Source organism: Ixodes scapularis, unplaced genomic scaffold (genome assembly GCF_016920785.2).
Source record: "Ixodes scapularis isolate PalLabHiFi unplaced genomic scaffold, ASM1692078v2 PGA_scaffold0__279_contigs__length_252992795, whole genome shotgun sequence".
Classification (NCBI taxonomy): Eukaryota; Metazoa; Arthropoda; class Arachnida; order Ixodida; family Ixodidae; genus Ixodes; species Ixodes scapularis.
This window is the reverse complement of record NW_024609835.1, coordinates 207876608-207901421: the sequence shown is the minus strand read 5'-3', so window position 1 is coordinate 207901421 and position 24814 is coordinate 207876608. Positions and strand designations below refer to the sequence as shown.

Below are 24814 nucleotides of genomic sequence, written 5' to 3'. Positions count from 1 at the left end.
TGATTCAAAGTTACTAAACCGCTTACCCACAAATGTAGTAAACTACGGTAACTTGTGTAGCGTAGTTGAATTACGTACAATTATGATTTAATGTTACAACAAGCTATGCTGCGCCAACGTCACTTGGCATGTTACCTAGCAAGGAGAAAGGTCCCAAAACCTAAAATATGCCTTCCAACTATTTTTATTGTCAACCTAGTACTACGCGGACATTCATAGCTACCAGACAACCTACATCCTCTAAATATTAGATTTGAACTCTTTCCGGTCAGCTATTTAGTTTCTATAGATTCAAAAAAGGCCAATGAGAAAACAGTATGCGATGCTATGCTCAAAACAATATTCAAAATTTTCCCAAGCATTTTCAGTCGCGCGACATATCAGGCAGGCCCTATTAAGCACTCTAGGATACAGAACATCTCGAGCATTCTTTTTTCATATGCTAAGCAAGTGCTGAAGAAGTAAGCCAGCACATCATTTGCATCACAACATCAAATGTCTTTTAATAGCTTAAGAGCATGTCCTACTCCCATGAGAGTGTAACTAATTGTGCAATGTTGTATTTTAGTTACTAGTTCAACCAAATTTTTCTGTTATGCTGAGTGAATATTGAAGAACGTTAAGGACAAATATAGCGACTGAGATCCCAAATCAGTGCTCCTAAAAAAAAAAAAAAAATCCTACGACCGTTTGTTCAACGAGAAATCCACGTAGTTACAAACAGTGTATTTAATTGTGTATCAGTCTTTCCTCGAAATATCTAAAAAAAAATTGAACAGATGTGGTACTGATTATCCATTACTGCAAGACGAATAGCTTCAATGAGGTCTATTCAAGGCCAGAACAAATCCAAAAGACCTCCAACCACTCGTGAAAATCAGGTGGGAAGGGGGGGGGGGGGTTGAGAACCCCTAAGACCATCTTGACTTTAAGCCTTTTTCGTTTGAATTTACCTAAGAACCTTCTAATACCTAAACTTTTATGTTGTACAGATAAGACAAATGGCTTAGCGGGTTCTACTACATTGCCCTGTAATTAACGTTTTGTCATGCAACCAAAAGGAAAGGTTCCACAACAGTATGGGAGGGTTCGGGGGTGCTCCTAGTATTTTTCGATGCTCCAAATATTTTTTTTTCTTTCATGCTCATTAAGCATATCATAGGAAGGGCGTCAAGGCACACAAATCTGCAGCGCTTTTGTCGGGACTTCGAACGTCTCCAGAGGCCGACAAGGGCTGAAGGACTGTTAAATAACAGTTTGCCTTTTTGAACTGTTTTCACTTGCCTTTCTAACTTCTAGTCCTGAGAATAATTTCTTCGTCGCGTATTGTTCGGCCTTGACTCGCAGACATCAATAACACTACGTCGAATCTTCTGTCACACACTCTGAGTGATTATCTCGTGATCTAATGTCGCTAACCTAAACTTGTGCGATACATTAAAGTGAAAAGAAGCCACAATATAGGAGCCAATCGTTAAAAACGTACTACATTACCAATAACTTCACCCAATTTGGGAGACAGCCTCTGCTAAGCCCATGGACAGCAGATGCCATATTCTGCTCGTCTGGAGATAAAACATGACAATACACCGCGTTCTACTTTTCGATTATCCGACTGACAACAGCAAGTTTCACACGGTCCACTCTAATTATAAAATAATATAACCTTTGGAAGTTTCTTTTGTCATTAGATTTTTTAGATATTGTGTACATGCAACGAAACAAAGGACCAAGCCTAGATTGAGAAAATTAACATGGAAAAATTGCAATATACGAGATATTTTTTTAACTCCACTGATTTGGAATGGCAAAGCCATTACGGCAGGTAATCACGCCTTTACAGAGTACAGCTTAGTAGAGAATCGCGTGTACTCTCCTTGCGCAGTTTGTCTTTTATCTATTGCTGTCATTACAGTTTGTGTGCACACAAGGCGCATACGATCGATGTTTCGCCAAGTGCAAGTTTCAAGTATTCATCCAATTTCTCTACGCGGAAGAAAACAAGGCCACTTAAATTGACCGGAGACCGTTTAAAATGTATGGCGGAAACCGCATGAGGGACATTTAGTATAGAAATGATGGTGTCAAAAGGTTTGGCAAGGACGAACAGACGTTTATGATGAAGGGACTTAGAAAGATAATTTTTGGACACTGACGGTCTTCTTGAACGCACGGACAAAGTTATGCGAGAGCGTCGTCGGGTCACAGTTTTGGAACTGTATGCTGTCTTGGCGAACATTTTGCGTTGAGCACTTTATCTCGTTATCGCAGAACATCTTGACTGATACAAGCTGTTAAACGGGAATCCCGAAATGACTTATAAATGTTCTTGCAGGAATACCAAAATTATTACGATGTTTTTTGTATTTTGTTTTTTACTAGAATTGTGATAAAGACGAGAGATGGATCCGGTCTGATATCTCAGAGATCAATTATCACTCCAAGATATATTGCTCGTGGGGTACTGAAACCGCCCTAAAATTTTCAAAACTGTCCTGACGACCAGTAAGCTTACGGCTGCTATGTTTTGGCACCACAGAAACGTCTTGTTGGTAGAGTTCACAGAGCCTGCTTGGACAACAATCAAAACAATGAGTTACTGCTATAGTGTGTGACGTCTATGAAGAGTAATATAGAAGAAAACTAGAGGGTGCTTCTAGTCAAGTGGTGTCCTTCGCAACAACGCCCGATCTCACGCCGCCAGACTGACGCAGAAGAAACAATTTCGAATAGGAGTTGTTGGACCACCTACTTCACAGCCCATAATTGTAACCTTCAGATTATAATATGTTCCCCCACATAAAATACAATCTAGTCGGCAGCACTTAGCGGGAAACAAGGAGCTGAAGACCAGCGCGAAAGAGTGGTTGAGAACCCAGGTGTACCTTCCTTGAAACAATCATCCAAAAGCTTGGGCAACGTTACGGCACGTTTCTGAATCCGTGAGGTGATTACGTGGGGAAGTAGGTTTAATATAAAAAAAAATTTCATACCTCTATTGTTTTACCAATTTTATAGGATGATGACAAAAACACTGCCTCATAACTGGAACAAAAATGTGATCGCGCGATTGTTTTTGCTCTACTCTTAAAATTGCAATGTGGTCATCGCAAAGACTAGCAAAATTATACTATGTGCTCATTTTGGGCTCTAGTTTGAATGTTACAATTTATTCTTGTTATTGTTCTGAATGCGAAAAGACTGAAATGTCGTGTTCGCGCAAACAGTGTCACACACTGTACACAGGACGCCTGAATACAGTGGAAACGCGTTAACAACTTTAATTTCCAGTTTATATTTTTTCCCAATTTAAAAAAAAAATAATACATTGACAATGAATATCCCATCTCATATTATGTACATAATCACATGTGGAAAAAGGAGATCATAGGAATATTTGTAGAAACAAAAGTTAACCTGTGCAAAAGTATTAATATTCGCACTTCTGTAGAGGTTGGCGTCTGTTTCTGAAATTATTTCTATGATCATTCTCCTATAATATATTTTACTCACTGGAAAGCGTCTTCTATCTTTTAATTTCTCAGGACATAATAGACCCTTCCCGAAACTCAGTGCCATCTGGTGGCTATAATGGCAGTTTAAATTTTGCCGTACTAATGGCGGCAATGAAAATGGAGTCTGCCGTATTTTGTCGGGTACCGTCACTTTGGCAAGTCAACGGCAAACGACAGTGTGCGCTTCACAGTACATTTCCTTCTCAATCTCTTTCAGTGACGACAGAAACAAAGATGCAACCAGTGAGAACGAAGCGTCCACCCACGTACACGGCTTGATAAAGTTATAGAAATCAAGGGGCTTTGGAGCACCTTGATGCTACTAACAGACTGGCTGGGCCCGAGCTAGAAATGAACGCTTACGGAAATCTCGCTTTCGATTCCTACTTCGCATCGTGCAAACGTCACGACTGTATAAGCCTCAAATTATCTGCTAAAAAGCATCTTCAACTTCTTCGTTCATCACTAAACAGGAGGGCGCCATTATTACGGCATATATCCCATTTTTCCGATGATGATGGTGATCAAATTGGCCAGACTGAATTTCGGGGAGGGTCTATTGAATCTTACCTACACCTGTGCCTAAAAGTTTGTCGCCAATATTCCGTTTATCTTAACACTTAATCCACCTTCAATCGAAATAAAATTGACAACGGGTGATCTGTGCGTTTAAAAAATGTATTACAATTTTTGCTGTGTACCTTCGTTTTCCGGAAGGGATTTTTTTTTTACTGCGATAGAGGGACACTTTGCAGGTTTCGCGCCGTCGACCGCTCTCCGTATCGACGCGGGCTATTCTCGCACTCCGCCAAAAGATTCTACATTGATGACACGCCACTGACGTCACGTCGCTCGACACGACTCTGACGTCTGACGTCGCGGCGCGCTTACGTCACCTGCCACCTGGCGTCAGCTGACACCGTGGCTTGACGTTGTCGTCTCAAGTCTCGTTCCACAGGGACGCCACGCGACTTAATGACGCCAGGTGACACAGTGATTCACATGATGTCATGACGTCAGGTGACACAGTGAGTCACATGATGTCATGATGTCAGGTGACACAGTGAGTCACATGATGTCATTACGTCACGTGACACTGTGATGTCGCGTTACATTCAAATGTCACGTGACACCATGATGACATGAAGAAATATGAACGCGAGTCTACTACTATTGGAACAATAAGAACATAGCGTTTTTCGCTAATTATGCCGGAAAGGTTTTCGGGGTAATAAAACCAATAGACCCCTTTCGAAAGTCACCTGTCAATTATTGAATGTTAGAACCACTGTACAAGGGCTGAACAACTGACATCGTGAAAAGTGTAAATCATTCCATAAGATATCGAACGTCGGAGCGCGGCTAATGCTGGGAGCCAACGAGCCAATAAAAGCGGGTTGCAATTTCAACGCCACTGTGCTCATGCGCTCATCACCTTTTTCTATCTCTGTTTTTTTTTTCCTTCTTGTCCAAATACACAAAGTGCGGCTTGACGTTTCGGTATTAATTCGTCATTGTGCAGGGTTTCCTCAGCTGCCGACAGGGGGCGGTCTTTGAAGAGGTCTTTAAAGCTAGTTGGGTTCTAGGCACGCGAAATTACGTGCGTGAAATCAGGTGGAGCTACACGCTTGAAACTCGGGTGCCCGATTTTGGAAATGTTCTCTAGTGACCACAAGTCGGTGTCAGGTTGTGTTAAATAACATTCCATAAGACGTTCTGGCAGCCGCACCAACGACAGGGAACGGTTCATTCATACACACGCAGTTTCGTCGTTCTCTAGATTTCAAACTGGGGAGCGCGATTTTCTAAGAGTTCTTCAATTACCATAAGGCAATCCTAGTTTGTGTCCAATAGAATTATTTAACAAGTTCACGGAATGCTTTCCGCTTAATACACCTTCTTTACTTCCAAAACGCTATGGGATTTGCGTGTGGTGTCTAACTCGGTTTAACACGAAACGGGGCCTACGCGGACTTTATGGTGCGCGCTCGCACGTTGAGCGTTCATTCAATCCATCTGCTCCGAACTGACACCTAAGCCGCCGTGACGCCGCACCTCAGCTGTTTAAGTGTTTCACTTCTCGGGTAGCGTAAGTACTTACCATATTTTTGTCTGCGACACCTTTCACCCAGCTGTAGCTAGTCTCCACGTTTTATTGTTTTTGCGCGTTTATTTATAATTTCCGGAAGAAAACGTTTCGTCCACTTCTGTAAGCACAAAAACGGCAATAAAAGTGGCCATTTCCGGCAACGACATCCTCTCTGCAGAACCATAGCGGTAGCCCTCCCACTTCGTGCGCCAACGAGTGACGTGCCTCTGGGGACCATGTTTGTTTCGACCGCTGCGTGATGTGGGTTAATTGCGGCATGATTGACTTTGAGCGGCGCGCGCTCGTACATGTATCCGGAGCGAGCACGTGACCGCCACTCCGGGCATATTGGAGGCACGTTCGCGGGCCACGACCCCGATACCCCGGCCGGTCGCGTCCGCCACACGCCGCGTAGAGCCGCTCTTTGGCGCCGTTCCGTGCGCTGACCACCTGGCGCGGACGTTAACGGCACGCGGCTACCCTGCTCCATCAGCTCACTTTTTACGTAGCTTTTATTTTTTATGCGTTTTTTTTTTTTTGCATTTTAAAGAACGTTGATGAAAATGCGACGATTTTTGTCTTCCAAGGAACGAGTAAGAAGGGAAAAAACAAAGATATTGCCATGAACATTGCCTCTTAGTAAAACATAGCACGCCAAAGGATATACATGTTTCGCACTGTTATGAAACGCTTCGTAAGCTATACTTCATGGTAATCTTAACGTTTCTGATGATTACGGCATATAAAAAAAATACACGTTTGTTACGTACAGACGGGGACAAAAGTTTCCAGGACACGCGAGCTGCGACTGAAACGCATTGCCGTGCCATCTGCCGGCGGGTCGCCTGGTTTCGAGATCAGAGAAAAGCGCATGCGCGTCCTACTGTGCCTGCCAACATGTGCGCTTTCCCGCTCTTCTGTGGCGCGGCGCCTAACTCGGAATCGGGCGCGTGTATCACCTCGGAGATAGCGCTTACTGACATGGCACCTATGAAGCAAGAAGTCACGGCAGCTCAATTGAGCGATAAGCTGAACTGGTTATAAAGCAAGTTGTGCTGACACGGCGAATAGCGGCGCAAATGCCTCAAGTGGTATCTCGAATTTCGGAATGTGTAGCAAACGTTCGTCAGCCGCCAGCGCTATCTCCGAGGCAGTACCACGCGCCCGATTCCGAGTTAGGCGCTGTGCCGCAGAAGAGCGGGAAAACATACATGTTTGCAGGCAGAGTAGGACGCGCATGCGCTTTTGTGTGGTCTCGAAACCAGGCGACCCGCCGGCAGATGGCAGAGCAATGCGTTCCAGCCGCAGCTCGCACGTCCTGGAGACTTTTGTCCCCGACTGTACATCTTGGTCGCCGAACTGGATCGACGCGTGTTCCGTGCCGCTGAAAGGCGAAGCACCCTAAACCTATATGAACACTATACTACATACATTGAAAGACCACTAAATCTATAAATTTAGTGTAATCTATTTTGTTCTATCTTAGTTGAAGATATTTATACTCTTAGTATATAGCGTTTTACCATGGTACCCCGATGCAAAATGGAGCGACGACGTCCTTCGTTCCCCCTAAAAGGAACGCCTTCCAGGAACGCCGTTCCGTGGAACACTACCCGAGAGTATAGAACTGCGACGCAAATCTAAAGTTTAGAAGCAATCAGTTACGGGACTACGGAAATATTTATCTCCGGATACGTGAACTAGTAAACAAACGAATCTATAGGGGCAAGCATCTTTTTTCTATTCTTCGAGAGAGAAATTGAGAGGCTCTGACTCACTGGGAAATTTCTAATCTTTCTCAGCAAACTATCGGCTATATCGTCTTGGAAAATGCCGTCTTGGGAAATGTCGTGGGGCGAGGGACGTCAACGTGTTGTTATTATTTTTTTGTTTTGTGATCGATTTTTTTTTCTTGTTTTATAATGCAAGTTTGCCTAGTCGACTTATAAAGAAGGCATCATTTGCACTAAATGTATGTAGATTATTATGAAGCGTGTTGTATTACTAAAAAAAAAGTGAAGCCTGCCGCACAAAGGTGGACTGGAACTCGTTACATTTCTAGTGAAACAGAAAAGGTAACGGCGTTCCTTTTTTTTTCGTCCAGTGTGGTAATTTTTATTTTATCTCTAAGAGGAAAATTTTAAGAGTATAAAAACAATATCTTCAAGAAAAACAGGATCCCGTTAACTTTTTGGTTACTTATCTTAGGCTTTATTTTTTGTGGTCCTTGCTTTGTAACAGTCGGGTGAAGAAGAGCTAGTGGACATTGACTCTTTTTGGAGTGCCTGAGACTGCGGTACAAAAACAAAGCTTTTAGTTGCAGGAAAAGATACATAGAGTGGGACATTTCAAACTCACCTACTTTTTTTTGCTTCCAGAAATCCTGATTCACCCAAAAATCTAAGGCCGACAACAGCCATCACTGAACTTCCACATTTACAAAAAAATAACAGGTTACCAGGCATTTAACGAACCCTTGTATCCCGATCATTGATCAATCAAAAGATACAAAAAATAACCTTTATTCCTTCCCCGCTCGTCTTCAACCTTCAAACTGAATAACGAATCCAATCTCCACAAGGAAGGACTTGTAGTGTTCAAGAGCGATCTTCCCAAAGCCCTATCCTCTTCACTTGCTTGCCTTGCGGACGGCAACATCGAGAAGCAACTGTTGTTAGGTTCGTACAGGGCACTTTGTCAGATTGAAACGTGTTAGGTTGTTGTAAACGCTCATGGAATGTGGGGTAACAGTACATTTGGCTCATCTTAATCATGCACCACAAATATGAATATGGTTAAACGTTTAGATTTTTAAACTGGAGTATGAAGCCCTGCTTCCGCTTATTTTCTTCTCTTGGTGCCATTCCATCACGGTATTCGAATTCGTATGTTTTCTTTTAATAGGATAGATAATAAAAAAAAAAGAAAACTTCGCTTGAACTCACTGAATATGGTAATCAGCAAAATACTAATTTAAGGTAGATGTAACTATACGTCCTATTTTTTAACTGTAATGGGAACGAGTTCCCTTTCCCCAGAAGAAACTTGTGAAAAAAAAAGTCCCAGAAATTAGTTAAAAAAATGAGGTTTGATTTTTTTTTCTTTTTATTCAGGAACGTGTACAACATTGCTTTTGGGTCATACCGACGCACCTGGCGCGTGGACACAACTAAAAAGCATAGAGCTACCGCGTGAACGCCCCAGTGGAAAACTATGATGATAATTCGAGGCATAAGATGGGCACCGGATCCCGTGGCTTCTTGTTCTACGTACGGGAAGAGGGATGAACGCATTTCAATATACAGGGTGTCACAAAAAAAATGTACAGGTTTTCTTTCACTGCAAAAAGAAAAATAAACTAGGCACCGCCGAACACTCATTTTCCACCCAAACGTAGCGCTAGAGGTCACACATATGCCAAAGTTTCAGCCTGATCCGATACCTTATTTAAAAGTTATGTGATTTTCTGAAAATTTCAATAGGAAAATGGAGCCCGTTTTTGCCCGTTTTCGGTTTCTGGTGCCATAGAGCCCCATGTATTTGAAAACTCCGTCGGCCGCCATTTTCCTATTTAAATTTTCAGAAAATCATTTATAACTTTTGGTTAAGGTATCGAGTGTTGCTGAAACTTTGGCATCTGGTTGTGTCCTCTAGCGCTACGTTTGGGCGGAGAATGAGAGTTCGGCGATGCCTAATTTAGTTTCGCGGTAAAAAAACAACAAAAAAAACTACATTTTTTTGTGACACTTTGTACGGCTTACATTTTTTTGGCACTGCTGCACTTTGCTTTAGTTTAGGATTGATCACAGCCAACGGTATGCAGAGAGCAAGTTAATCTGCTTCTTGCACAGGGGTTGTGACAATGGCAGAACGCCGAGCTCTTGTTGACTGATTGAAAAACGAACAGTGGAGAGACTTCAAGGTATCTAGCATTGAGGTCTAGCCACTATCCTTTCAATCAAAACTAATCAAAGCTCGGCGTCCTTCTGACGTCACCGCAACACCTGTGCTAGAAGCAGACGACTTTCTCTCCGCACAAAATCCGATAGAGCTAATCAACAAGCGTCAAAAGTGCATATTCATGGCGTTGGTTGTCTTCGGGAGTTTGCTAGCACCAACTAAACCAATCACACTCAGGTGAACGCATAGGATAGCGAGAAAATCACTGTGTGTAATTGGGTTTGCCAGTGACGGGCGATGGCACAAAGACGACCAGCGCCGTAGCGATGCACTGTTAACGCTGTGTGACTGGCCCCATATCGAAGCGTTCCGTCGGCTGCGGTCTTACTTTAAATAATACGGAGTGGAAGGAAAACTATTACTTGTTCTGTTGTCCTTGGGTAATCAATAAATCCTGAGCAATGTTTGGCGAAATAAAAAAAATAAAAATTCATTGCAGTTTTAAAGGTGCCATAAAACAATTTCCTTACTTTCACAAAAAAAGAAAAAAAAAATATCTAAGAATTGTTACCGGCCGAAAGAGCGCGAGTCTTGCCAACGCAAATTTACCTTCAATCTATCTCGTTCTCAATTGCTCGTGTATTGAACGCACCAGAAGTCCATTTCCGGCTAAACGAGACAGTAACTGAGGGAGACGAAAATCCCGATGGCAAACAAACGCAGGGAAAGGGAAGGGGGGGGGCGGTATCGACAAGCATGGAGAGTAGTCGGCAATCGAAAGCTGGTCCAATGACCTCATTTTCAATGCGATATTCGTACCAAATACTTCTCCGCTGGAACCGCGTTCCCCGAATGTGGCGTTTCCTTCTTTCTTTTTTATTTGTTTAATTGTATTTTGTTAGAGTTTTAGAGGCAATCGTGTGAACGCATTTCTAGGAGAAGGCACCGAGATTAAAGCCGATAAGGGAGCCACAAAAAAAACTGTAACAGACTTTGTTTTTGTTGTTTAGAACGACGCAAACATTATTTCTTTTAGAAAGGACCCACCGGTCGTTGAAATTATATGCCCCTTTGTTACATTTGACTGTCATCGTTCAAGCAAGTTATATTTATAATACAATTTTTTTGAGGCAGCGAAAAATCACGCCTTATTGTCGCAGTGCTGTCAGTTTGACTGGTAAAATCACTACAAACAAAATTGGCAGGCCTAGTTCGACTTGCATACAAAATTGTTTGAAAATATGCGCAGTCAAACGTCTGAAAATCCGTTACAACAAAAACTTTTTTTAATACGCATTTTAGTGTTTACTTTTCTTTCGGTTTACAATTCAAAATTAAGTAAATCGGTGTTTCGTTTCAGCATGATACAATTTTGCATTAAGATTGTTATTACCTTCTTTTTTTTAATTCAGAATGAACTTTTTTTTCTTTTTATCAGGACATTTTCTAATAAGCGAAACCACGGCGGAAAGTCGGCCATGCATTCCGTTCCTTCTAAAGCCTACAGAGGCCGAATGACTAGTTTGGTGGTTACAGCGTGGATTAGTTCGTACGGAAGTTTTGTATACATCTGGCCTAAAAAGGACAAATGATACAAAAGCCATTAATTAGCGCTTGTCCAAAATGTGAGTTTTATTGTCCCGAACCTTGCGCGTTTCTATATGGTGAAATACATATGTAATCACCTCTGGCGTGATTCCGCATCAAGCAGTTTTGACATAACTACAATCCGCTAAATTTGTTGTTTTTTTTCTTACTTGAATGGCACGCGTACATCAACGATCGTTTTGCATTTATCTCAGCGTCTCTGCACCACACAATGCTGGGATGAAACTAAATAGAGAGTCAGCTGCTTCTTTCCATCTGAGATCATTTTAAGCACTGTCTAAGCAAGTGCTTGAAGGTAATTGATTTTATAAATGGCCCAACCAGTGACATTGTAGTACCTGATTGAATTAAAACTACAAAAGCTAGGCCTACCGAGCTATGAGGCGTGAAAACACAATAATAAATTTTAAACGCACATTTCAAGTAATCAAGTTAGTATTATGGCCTAGCCCTCTCCAAATGAGCTGAGCGCGTTGATCTTATGATATCAAATTGGTGTATACATTTTTATTCGTAATAGACACAACAAAATACGTTCCAGTACAAATAGGTGTTTTGAATGAATTTGAACTTTTCAGCAGAGGTTAAAAGTAAGATATAAGAGTATGCCGCGCAAATAAATGCACATGGAATAGATTTTTCAATAATGTTTTTTAAACTATGAAAGATTCACGTCTGGGTCATGCTTCTAACTGTAATTAGTTTTAGTAAACTATTTTTTTTACTTCGATGAGTTTGCAACAGTAAACTTCCCTCCGTATCATATTTTATAACCACAATGTTGAAAAAATATAAAAATCCTGAAAAAAAGCACAATAATATTTTTGCTTATATCTCCAGGCATTAAGAATTCCATCCTGGATGTGATTATTTTATACGTTTCCGTTAGAACCGGAAATTTAAATGCACTGTCTTATATTTTCTCCGTGGCAGCGAATAATCCAAGTCCAAGGGTTTTAAAAAAAAGTCAGGTCATATCGAGAGGGCAAAAACCAGTAGAAAATCATCAGGAGCACAAAACGTCGTGCGAAGGTACTGACTGCAAACAAGTGACACAACGCAGATCCACAATATCATCCTCAATATTCAATACGTCGTTCCGGGCAGGATATTTGTCCGGATTGGCTACTCCTCGACGAGGGCGGTGTGCCGTCACACATTGCAACGCGCGGCTAATGCGCAGGTCGGTAGGCGTTGCGCGTGTATTTAACGCGCTTCCGGACACTCTGCTCTATTCGAACATTCAAAAACACGAGCTTTTAGGAAACGTCTGATGGTGTGAGTGAACAAGAAAAAAAAAACCGGCAATCTAAACGGATAAATGATGTTTACTTTAGATACCTATTAATGCACTGACACACCATTTTTATAGTGTAGTCGATTTATTTAGGTATTTGAAGAAGGTAGTTCACTGAGAACGTAGAAATTCGCTATAATATTTGCAATACGAATATTATGATGTATTGGGAGAAGGGTGGAAAATAAAAATAAAGATTATTTAAATTTTGATGCATATCGTGATATATATAACACAGGTTTTCCAAATAATATTTATGTCAAACCTTCCCTGGACGAAAAATCCATAAAATATTTTTATTGGCAGTTTGTTTTTCATTTTATGATTTCCATGTGTATTTGTTTTGTATTGAAATAAAATAATTATTAAGCAACAAATATTTCTAGCAGGCTGAAAATCTGTAAAAAGCTGTGCTTTTCTGGGACAATTGAAGTGTTGATCAAGCTTTTCGTCTTCATTCCAGATCCTTCGCGAGCTACAATTCCAAGATAATCACAAAGCGAAATGAAGGAAAATAAACAAGGATAATAATGTCATGTTGCAAGGAAATCGGATCACGAAAGAAAAAGTAAACGAAGCTTTTTAACAAAAAAAAATTTCATGTTTGAATTAGACTTTACCTAACATTTGAAGTAGTGCTTTCTCCTCATTAAAATGCTGATTCGAGTGCACTGTAAATATACAGTGATATGTCTTCCGCAGTTTTTCAATGATCGGACGGATTGATACATCAACCTGCCACGTTCACAAAAACATCTGGTGGTAAAGAGTCATTTTCAGCTTATCCAATAAAAAATATGTACATAAAAATGATTTGTCCAATCAACGCATATGATCAAAAACGATCAAATAAAAGCATACAATTACCTTATAAGAGCGCATGAGAACAAAATAAGATTCTCTAAGAAGTTATAAGAAACTTCTTATTAGTTTCTTGTAACTCCTTATGATCTTATATTAATCCTATACGTTCTTATGTGGTTTTGTATCCTCTTATATAATGTTATTTGATTACATACGTTTATTGATCGAAACATTTTTGTATACATATACGATTTTTCGCTAGGGAGCGATTTGAATCAAATTATAATTATCAAAATAAAATAAATCTAATATATTTGATGGGTTAAAAACAAATTCAATAATTTTTCAACCCTAATTGGGAGCGTGCAGGAAACTATGCGCCTTCCTGATCGTGTGTAATGTTGCACACTAAAAATAAAGCTATTTATCAATCAAAATTTTAAAAAAAATGCTTAGTTATAAATCGACAAACAATTCTGGTTTTATAGAATGGTGTGTTTATTAGGTTGTGTTAAGAGTTTAGGTTTATCGTATTACAGCCCGGCAGCCAAGTTGCGCTCTGAGGCGTTGCAAATGGGTGACAGCTTCCTGCACATCGCTCTACAAATCGAAGCTAGCATCCGACGTTTGTAACTTTTGCTTTTTATTAACTTGTTGTCATCACCATAGCTGCTGCAAAACCTTTATTTGTTGCTTTCAAAACCTAAATTGTCCTCCAATTTTCTTATGGTCATGAGAAAGGATAAAGCAAAAATGATTTCTCAGTTTAATAATACAATAACAAAAAAAAAATCCGGGTAGTCGGGACACGTGCGAAAACGGGTTAAGGTCAGATCTTGGTACCATTCACACGCAACTTAAGGACATGACGGGCGAAATGAATTTTATCAGCAAAAACCTCGACTACATAAAAGAAAAGTTAGGAACTGCGAGCGAAAACCAAACGTCGCAAAAGAAAAATACCGGTATTAAACAACAGATTGGTAGGCAAAACCGCGCCAGGAAATCAAAAAAAGAAAAAGAAGAAGAAAGATATATTGTGTGCAGCACGCCCGAAACCGCAGTTTTGAAATTTCTTTAACTTCACGACATGGCGACCAAAACGTCATGCACCTAATTATCTGAGCCTGGAAACTGGTGGGTAAGAAAATTGTCACCCGAATATGGAAGCATGGCGATCTGTGGCAATCCGGAAACCCTGCAGTATGTAAACTTGTCGGGCATTTGCGGCGCTACGAATATTCTGACTCGGTTTATCAAAAAAAATGTTTTTGACCTCGGTTTTATTTTATCAGGACCTGTTTATGTAAATGAGTATTTTACCTTTTCATGTTTTCAATAGCGTAACATTTGTGCACTAAGTGTCAAGCGACTTGCATCGAAAATGACACTCGTGTTGTAGCAGTCTCTCATGGACACTGTCCTGTTGATAGGTGTTAATTAGTTATTAAACCCATACATAGCTTTTATATTCATTCCTGAGTTATGTCTACTAATATCAAAACTAGTTTTGATGTAAAGTATGTTCCGGTTTTACATCTCAATACCCACTGCAGAGAAAACAAGAAAGAAAACACCGAAAATATGTTAAAAGTGCAGGCAAGCTGTTTTCGAGATATGTGAACTTAAATTTCCCATAATAGATTGTTCCAACCCCCTGGTATCTGTATTACTGGAATATGAAAGTTTTACCAGGTTGGGAGGCATTCCTTCTAAACAAAAGTGACCAAAGGGGGAGTGCTTTGATTTTGTATACGCTAACCATTGAGGGCGAAAACAAAACATGAACGGAGATCAGTCATGAACATTAAATTCGAAGTATATGGTGCAAAACAATTTTTTTTATTTAGTTTATCGCCTCAATTGCGAATTTTTAAGATAATTATATTAAACTTAAATATAATGTCCCTCGCAAATTATGTCGCAATCATAACAAGAAAAGGGTTATGCTGCTGGCACGATTTGCAGGGAAAAGTTAACAGTTAAAAAAATTAACTCTTTTCACTATAAGCATTGTCCAAGCACATAGTGTTTAGAAACAAAATAACAAACATTCGCATACACGTATACCTCCAGAAAGAATCAAGAATGCCCACAATACTTTTTTTTTAACATTATAACAAAATTGGATTGCGGTTATTCACAAAACGTCGCAACTTGCTGAAGTCCTACTCCCGTCGCAAACACTGCGAGCTAGGTGGGTGAATGGAAACGTACGGGAGCGGCATTTCTATCTTCATTTCTTAGAGTACATACAGTTCTTTCCTTGCAGCTCAATTTGCCGTTCTTGTTTTTCTGTGATGTGTTGGTGGGAAAATGGCCTATAGCGGGCATGAGCATGCAGTACCAGTAACTGAGCGGGTGTGAGCGCGGATGGCTCTTTGAATGCGTGTATCCTCGAGAAACGTCGTAGTGGCAGCTGGCCGGATGCGCTAGCACGGAGTGCTAGTAAACTGAGATTGAAATTTGATCACATAATAACACTAAAGTAAATTGGAATAAATTAGTGCCTGAAGCATGAGTAAAGTGGCGATCATAGGCTAGCCATATGCTGTGGCCACCGTTCCTCTTTTGCAATAAAAAAATTTTAGGTTTTAAACGAGAAATTTATTCCCGGATTTGTATGGTCGGGCTCTATGCTGTTCGCTTCCTGTTCAAGTACACGTACTTTCTGAAAAGAAAAAAAAAACTATATTATAATGCGTCGGTGCGAAATATCTGCAGTTATTAACGTAGACCTATACTTAAGAAGTTCAGAATAACACACCGGCTGTACCTAAAACACTAGTCGTTTCGAAACACCGAGTGCTTCGCATCCGTTAATGACGCTCAGGGGGATTTGCAGGAGCGACTCGGCGCAACAACCGATTATTGTTTGTTCAATATTTTTCTTGTTCTGATCATGTATGAGGACTGGTACGAAATCAATGCATAGTAGCGGGCATTTCCATAGTTCCACGTGACTGGAAAATAGCTAACGTAATACCTGTTCACAAAACTGGTGATCGCCAACTAATAAGTAATTACCGTCCTATCTCTCTCACCAGTGTTCCATCTAAGCTCATGGAGGATATACTTTACTCAAATATAATAAACTTTCTTGACTCTCATAACCTTCTTTTTGAACATCTGCACGGATTTCGTAAATCTTACTCTTGTGAAACCCAGCTAACCGCCTTCCTTACTGGTATCTACTCAAGCTTTGATTCAAATATTCAGACCGACGCCATTTTCATTGACTTCTCCAAAGCATTCGATAAAGTACCCCACCAACGTCTTTTAACAAAGCTTAACGATATTAATATTCATCCCTCTGTTGTTAAGTGAATTTCTGAATTCCTAATTAACCGTAAGCAATATTCCTCCGTTAACAACGTAAAATCTCCCACCTCTACCGTAACATCAGGTGTCCCCCAGGGAACCGTACTGGGCCCCCTTCTGTTCCTAATCTATATTAATGATCTCCACCTTAATATCGCTTCTTCTGTGCGCCTGTTCGCCGACGATTCTGTCATTTACCGACCCATTCTTTCATACCATGATCATCAGATCATCATGCTCTCCAGGAAGACCTAGAGTCTGTAATCCATTGGTGTGAAAAATGGCAGATGACATTAAACTTCAATAAATGTAGATCCCTATCATTTTCCTGCAGTTCGCCTGCCACACCATTTTCGTATTACCTCTCTAACACTCAAGTAATAGCATGCTCATCTTATAAGTACCTGGGTGTTCATCTCACCTCTAACCTATCATGGACTACTCACATAACTTCTGTTATTTCTGATACTAACCGTTCTCTCGGATACTTGCGCCGTAACCTTAAACTTGCTACACCCTCCGTAAAACGACTAGCGTATACTACTCTTATAAGATCGAAATTAGAATACGCCTCATCTATATGGTCCCCATGGCAGTCCTACCTTGCAAATAATCTAGAATCCGTCCAAAACAGAGCCCTTCGTTTTGTTTATAACAACTACTCACCATATACCAGCGTATCAGGATTACGCCAATCAGCTAACCTTCATTCACTTCCCCTTCGCCACGGAGTATCACGCCTTTCTCTCCTCCATCGAATTTTTTATCACAATAGCCACCTCAAAGAATCACTGCTATCACCTCCCCATCGTATTTTCCCGCGTCTAGATCACCTATGTAAATTACGTCCAATTCGATCATCAACTGTTTCTCACCAGACTTCCACACTACCATTGGCCGTCGAGGATTGGAATTCACTACCTCATAGCATCGTTTCTATTAATGATACTACTAAATTTGTTGAAGCCATTACCCTCTCTTTATCTAACCTACCTAGCTAGCTTACAGTGTTATAATTGTGTTTACTGTTCTATTTGTTTTTGTTCTATTGCCACCCCCTTGTATAATGCCCCACGGGCCCTCAAGGAAAATAAATGATGATGATGATGATTTATCCCCCCCCTCCTTCGGCTTGTTTTTGAAGGCACACGCTGCAGACGACTCTGCGAATTGCGGCTTTGATTACATCAATGGTGCTTGAAAGGAGATTTATCTGCAAGTCCTGCATCGCTTCAAGTTGAGTTAATACCCCATACACAATTATTAACTTAAAAAGAAACTACTGCACCAAATGGAATGTGAAAGTCTTGAATTTTTGGCTTCATGCCTTAATCTGGCTAGAAAACAAATGTTTTTAGAAACTCGTTGTTAATAATGAACATATAAATAAATTGGCAACATAAAAAAACGAAGCAATGTTTTAACATCAAAGTACAGGAAGACAGAACATAAACAATATTTACTAGTGCAGTGGGATTCAAAATTTAATGGAAGTGTCTTAAATATATGGAAGGTGGATTTACAAAAAAATAACCTCCCATATTGCTAAGGAGGCGTCCTTTTTGGCCAACGCCTATGCGCAGTAACATCGGCAGGCCAAGGGTGAAAGTACCGTTTTCTAATTTTTCCATCTATTGCTCTTCTTTTTCCTTTTTTTCAATTTCTCCTTTATTTTTTTCTTAAATCTATCGATCTAGTCTGTACTTCCTTTTTTTCTTTTTTCTTTTATCTTGTCTTGTCTTCACGTGGGGTTCAATTTTCTTGGCTTCGTTTTCCTCCTTTCCACTTCCTTCTAAATAAATCAGTTGGGAGTCAGCGCTCTTTCGTTCTACTGCCCTTTTCTCTTCCGCCGACGTTTTGTGTGCTGTTTAATATTAGTGATGCACCAACTAGCTCAAATCACCACTTTACTATAACCTACGGTATGCTATACAAAAAACTAAACATTATAGTTGATATTCCTACGGAAACAAAAACAGTATAACTTTTCGCTAACTGGATTATGGACCAAAATATTACCTGGATTTCTTACTGAAAACCCGAAATCCTGTTTGCAGACAATTGGGATGAACCTAACACATAGGATGATGTATTATCGAGTACGAATGAAATGCGAAAAGCGGAGTGCGTGACCTATGATACAGGCTGCGCTGAATATACCTTACCGAAGAAGGCAGTATAACTCTTCGCTATCTGGATTATCTAGCTAGAAATTTATATAGAATCTTTCTGAAGTCTAACTGGACTTCAGGTTGTTAGAAATTATTTTTTGTCTGCAATCTGGATTTCAGGTTTCCAGAAACAATTCCAGTTAGATTTCTTGTTCCATACTTTAGATACTGAAAAGTTATACTTAGCTTTTCGGAATGGAAGGCAACAAAAACTGATAAAACAAACGAAGTGGAAACGGCGATACTAGTCTACGCGCCTGCTCCACTGTGCAGATGTACCCTCGTAGTTTCTTCTCAGCTCCCCAAATTTACCGGTTCCTGATTGCCTCTAGGTTGTGAAGCAGGTATCAAAGGCAATGAATGCGTTCCGCTCTTCGCATTTCATTCTTACGCCAGAGTGCAGTTGGAGCGGAACTTAAACACAGCATTTAAGGTTCACGTTTTTTTTTTTTTTTTCAGACAGATATTTCTGCTTACCCGGAAACGATTGTTTCCGGTCTATTGGCTTCAATGCGGGTAAAGATTGGCTGAACTCACTGAAACAAGGAAAAGCGATGCTCTTTGTTTCTTGAGACGAAGGTTTTTGTGCGTGATTCTGCTTTCTAGTTGTATTATTGCCGCACCATTTTGACACATTGTGCGGAGGTTTGTCAGTGTCGCCCTTTGACACAAAAAGGGAAAAATTGATCACCTGTCAGTTAGAGATTGTTCCACCAGAAATCGCACGAATCAATAGAACTAACACTTGTAAGATTTTCAAGAGTGGGAGCATAGCCGATGTAGCCGTTCCGACTTGGCGTTATTACTCGTCTTGAATCAACACCACAGGGCTCAATCTCCGAACTATCTAGCCACTAGAAGCAAAAACATAACCTGAGAAGAGAATAGGTAAAAAAAAATATTCAGACTTGCGTAGGGTGTTTATTTTCACTTTTGTGTTTCCCAGTCTTGAATCATCAGGGAACGTTTAAAAGCGAGCTCCGGCGATTTTTTTTTAGCTACCCAAGCTAAACTTCTTTCCGCATACCCATCTTCTACCCTTCCCCATGAGCTAATTATTGTCTCCGAATTCAAAATAGCTAATAAAAAATATTAAATGGAAGTTATGTCGAAACCAACATTTATTTTTTCTCTCGCTTTCGAGTGCGTGGTGATTTCACATGTCGTAAAACGTGTAAGTCAAGAAGTCTAAAAAGAACAGTATTTTGCGCGTTTGTTTTCTCTCGCATTTCTGGTGAGTTTTTCGGGCATTTATTTAACACCGATAAACTTCTTGTAAACCGTCGGGAACAAGGTGCACCTTCCCCATATTAAAGAATTTTACATCACGCTTTCAATGTAGACGATAGAGCCTCTAAAACTGTAAAAAAAGTTAAAAATTTAATAACTTTGCCGAAACATTTGTGACTTGTAATTTGGTTTACTTATTCAGAGCTAATTTCGGGAACACAAAATGACTACCAAATGATGCCTTTAAGGGATTGCTTCTTTTGTAGCATACTTTCAGCTGTACTGCTCGCTCTTGGTAGCCAATAAATAAACGGCGCACAAAGTTGGACTATGTTGGACTATATTATATCTCGGAACAAAACTCTTCTGCCGTTAAAGGTTCAAACGATCTTTCGCGCTGTTTCTCATTGAAAATTGGTTTGTTTACCTACAATTTTCGCAATATAAACATGCATACACACATATTTCCTGAAGGGCCATAGATTTCTCTCTTCAAATACAAGTTCCTGGTGGCTTTAATAAGAACAGTAACTGCACCGGAGTTCCGTGGTATATGTACCAATGCGTGATTTGTTCAACATTGTCATTTAACAGCCGTACACTCGACTATATCCGTTGCCTTTACACAATGTTTTACCAGCACTGCCAAATCTTAAAGGCGAATTTATTTAACACTGCCCAGCTAATCACGCTGGCATATAATTTGAGCACATCCTTACGCAGAGCTGGCTCTAATGGTAGTATATTGCCAAAAACAGTAAATTCATAGTTGGTTGCATCGCTCACCTAAGGATTTCAACTCCGTTCCCTTTTTGCTTAGAAGAAAGTAGCATACTTTATAATTCGTGATGCACCTTCAAATAGCTTAGTAGTCTTACTGCACTGCCCATCTAGGCCGGACTAACATGTCACAATAGTACACAACGGCCTAATTCTAATTCGTATAGAAACTCGTTCACCCAATCTAAGGTTTCACTTTCGCAATAAAGAAATAGGGAACGATAAGCTTTGTTTAGAGTACTTGCCTGTTGCTTCCGTAAGTAAGTATACGGAGCACAATCCGCGCACTCGGTGACCAAAAAGGATATGAATGGCCTGACCCGGACCGCCACCCTGACGTTCTCTTCCTGGGGCATGTCCGTCCCCTCGGGCTTTCACTGGGGCGACCAGGCACGGCCCGCGCGGTTACCGCGCACCGGCCAGCGCCCAGCTGACTCCTGGCCCTGGTACAATCCTTGAGCACTGGCCGACTTCCAGAACCCTATTTCGGCTCCCACCCTTTGTAAGCAGTCACCGACGAAGATGCAACCACGTCGCCAAGAGCGACAAGTGATATCCAAACGTTTTTAGCAAGTTGGTTGGGCGGGATTAATCGAGACGCCACAATGTCTCCCAAGACGTCGCCTGTTGCCACGAACTGTCACATGGCATCAATGTGCTCCGCGTGGCCGGTCTTCATGAAACGTCTTCCACAGTGGGTTTCGAATTTTCGGTGACCTTACGTTTCCAACAAACACACGTCCCAATATCACAGCACTTGAACGTCTATCAAACTCAGGACACGCTACTGCAAGATGCTACCGGTGGTTCGCAAGAGTGTAACAACAAAACCCGTGTTGACCCCAACTTGTCACACCGCTTCGAAGCTCTTGGAGAACGCCCGGGCGAGGGGCTGACGTCACACGAAGAGTCCGAACATCGCCGCTGGCTTTCCGTGTGTTGTCACGAGGTCAGCCGAGCGACTTCCCGCGCGACCGCATGGACAGAACGACGGTGTTTGGCGGCCGGTGTCCGCTCAGTGGGCCGCGACTGCCGTGGCGGGGAGTTCGGCCCCGCCGTCAGTGTGCCGTGTCCGAGGGGCCGTATGTTAGGAGTCCGTTGCTAGGAGACGCGACCACGGTGCCGCGCTGCTGCCACTGCTCGACTGACCCACTCGCCCCTTTCACGCCACTTGGAGCACCGGCTGCGTGTGTGTGTATGTGGGGAGGGAGGGAATGCTTGGTCCGCTTTGTTACGTTGACAGGTTGAGTTACGCGGGGCTTAGGCGTGCGGTTTTTGTCTTCCGCGAACTCTGCTCTGACAGCAGAGTCAAGGAAACAAGGTGATTCCGCAGGGGTCATGTAGATAATTAGTTAGTTCTCTGTGACTGTGTGAAAGCGGTTCGGCCAGTCACGGTGATCACGACACGCCTCAAAGAAAGAAAACGCATTTGACATCTAGGTTCTATCTAAACTTCTAAAAAAAATATGTATTATAAGACGCAGGCTTGAACGTCGAAAAATGTCAGTCCTGTTTTTTTTTTCTTTTTTTGCTTCTGTTTTCTTTTTCCTTTTTCTTAATATTGTTGATTTACAATAGCGTTACAATCCCCTTTGAAGACTGACAGGGAAAATAATTGTGGCTTTCGCCTTTCTGCAATCACCATCAATATTGTGTTTTTATCAGTTGTACTCAAGTAAATGGGACGTTACTAGTAGTAATATAAGTGAGCGGCTGCCTTCTATCAGAAGGCACCAAGCGCATGCCCGCATCAAGTAGCTTCTCTCAAGAGCACCGCTACGGAAGGTTTCCAGCGTCACTGCACGCATAATATTTTTCTCCTAGTCCCGTACCATAATATTCATGTGTTCAGTCGGGTGTTTTGACCACCAAACAAACTATTCTCCAACTCCCTTGTCGGCAAGGAGAGATATCCATTGTCTGGTTTTCGGCAGTAGTTTTCCTCCACAATGGGTGGTCGATATACGCAAAAACAAGTAGATCTCCTGACGAGGTTGACGCGCTAAAGATGCCCATGGGGTTGTGTATAGAGAAGAGCATTCCAAGACAAGCAGTCATCGTACGCTTTACAAATGGGTCGGAGGTTGCGGCTGTCGAGATTGTACACCCGCAGCCCTTATGACAGCCAGCGAGGATGGGAGACTAACGCTACCAACAAGCATCAACACATGTGTCTGAAATTTGCGAAAAACAATGCTTTGATGTCATTCCAAAGAATATTTCACAGTTTGATTCAACATTTGAAAATTGATATACCATAGGGAACTAAATAAACTGGGCAAAAGGCTAGGACAGAGCGTGCGCTCCATGGGTCGTACTTGTTTCTGCCTTAGTCTTTGTCCGTTGCGCTGTTTATTTATTTGCCTAGATAGGAACCGAGTAGCCCGCCAAAAGGTGTTACTCGATCTACCCTTCCTGCCATCCCCATTCGTTATCTTTCTTATTTCCCAGGTCCTATTTTTTATTCACATCTTCTCCCCAGCTGTTTCAAACCTTGCGCGGCAGTTTATGAAGCGCCTTTTTTTTGACGATTGTAGCCGGAAGTGAAGACATTGCGCGTGTTACGGCTAGCGGACTCCCTGCATTACTAGTAGAAATTAAGTCAATATTTTATGTGCAAAATATATCATGTCCGGAGCTACACCCCTGCAATAATATAAAAGCTTAGTTCTTTTCCATTTTGAAAATAAAGCTATTTCTGCTCATGAATAACTCGGTCATTACTGAACATGCGCAGATAAGTCAATAAGAACGAAAAAACCAAGTTTACTTTAAAGCTCTTTATGACATTGCATAGTTTTTTATTCAGACTTGAAAATCATAGTAAACACTAAGCGTTGGAAGAAAAGACGTTAATTCATTGATTGATATTATGTTCTAATTTAACAAATAGTTTACTTCTACTGGCTCATTAGCTACTTTTGTACAATATGGATAATCAGGAATGTGAAGAATAAATAATATTTCCTAAATTCTGCACGCAAATATTCGATTTACAGAAATATTTGATAAAGGTGTCCATGACAGCATTGCGGTGTTCTGAGGTCCCGTTTTAGTAAGTCCTCTTTTTGGGCACGCAGGCCTACCTGCGTCTTCCAACAGGTGCTTCCACGCTATTTCACGTGGAGCCTGCAGCGCTATGAATCTTCAGACGAGACAGACTTGGTCAGAGCGAGGTCGGCATTTATCGAAAGTCAAGGTAAGGCGACTGCATTACCCGAATTGAGGTTGGTTCTTACAAAGTGCCGGGTTGCCAGACGTAACTCCAGCACCTGTTTGGATTGTTTGGACTCTGACCGCCGCTCACTGAGAGCAACCGGAAACTGCAGCATCCACTTTCCGGTACCCCTAACGGGATACGAAAAAGGAATTGTTCAACGTTTCGTAATTTGGCCAAGTGATGCCAGATGAAGGAAGTCGAATGCTTGGGATCCAGCCTATATGCCGACAGCGTCACGCTTTGGACGTGGGGCGGGCACCCCAGTCGGGCGACAAGGGGAAGCATTGCAGCGGGTAATTGAACCCATCAACACCTCCCTGCCCGATATCTCACTTAATTGATTAGCTAACTTCCCCTCTGTCGCTATAGCCGAAGATATGCATATGGTTTTAGTCTATTTTAGCTGATAATCCCGGGTATAAAATAATATACGCGCGATTATTGAATCATCGAGCAAGCTTGATCCTAAAAATACAAAATCCTTCTTTTTGGGGATTTTAATATTACTGTCACCTGGAGGAAAAATAAAACAGACCAAGCTAGGCGTTGCACCTCGTGAGCTTATTCAGTTTCAAAGTTTACAGCTGGGCAATTTACCGTTAAACGCGTGCGGTAATGTATTGGACGTATTTTTACTAACATGTACGAATATTCAATTGTGCCAGTCACTGAACCCGTTGTTTCCATTGATATTTGTCTTGTACCGTTTGATGTTAATATAAATATTTGTAGACATGTGCGGCAAAGATCAGTGGATTGATCTTGACTAATTCGACTAATGCAGGGGCTGCTACCTTCGTCTTTCTCAGTTTCTGGAGGCTGGCAGTTGTGAAGGCGTTTATAGCACTGCCTCTGTTGATATGGCAGTTTTTGAATTAA

General features: G+C 41.3%; 1 protein-coding gene across 1 annotated transcript in view; it reads right to left on the bottom strand.

Annotated features, from left to right (window-relative positions):
• Positions 1 to 21071, bottom strand: part of LOC8041011 (kinesin-like protein KIF28P) — a 153678-nt gene extending 132607 nt beyond the window's left edge. Inside the window, exon 1 of the mRNA XM_040213056.3 lies at positions 21024 to 21071. Coding sequence (XP_040068990.3) covers positions 21024 to 21071 — 48 coding nt within the window. The remainder of the gene's footprint in view (positions 1 to 21023) is intronic.
• Positions 21072 to 24814: the final 3743 nt, after the last annotated feature.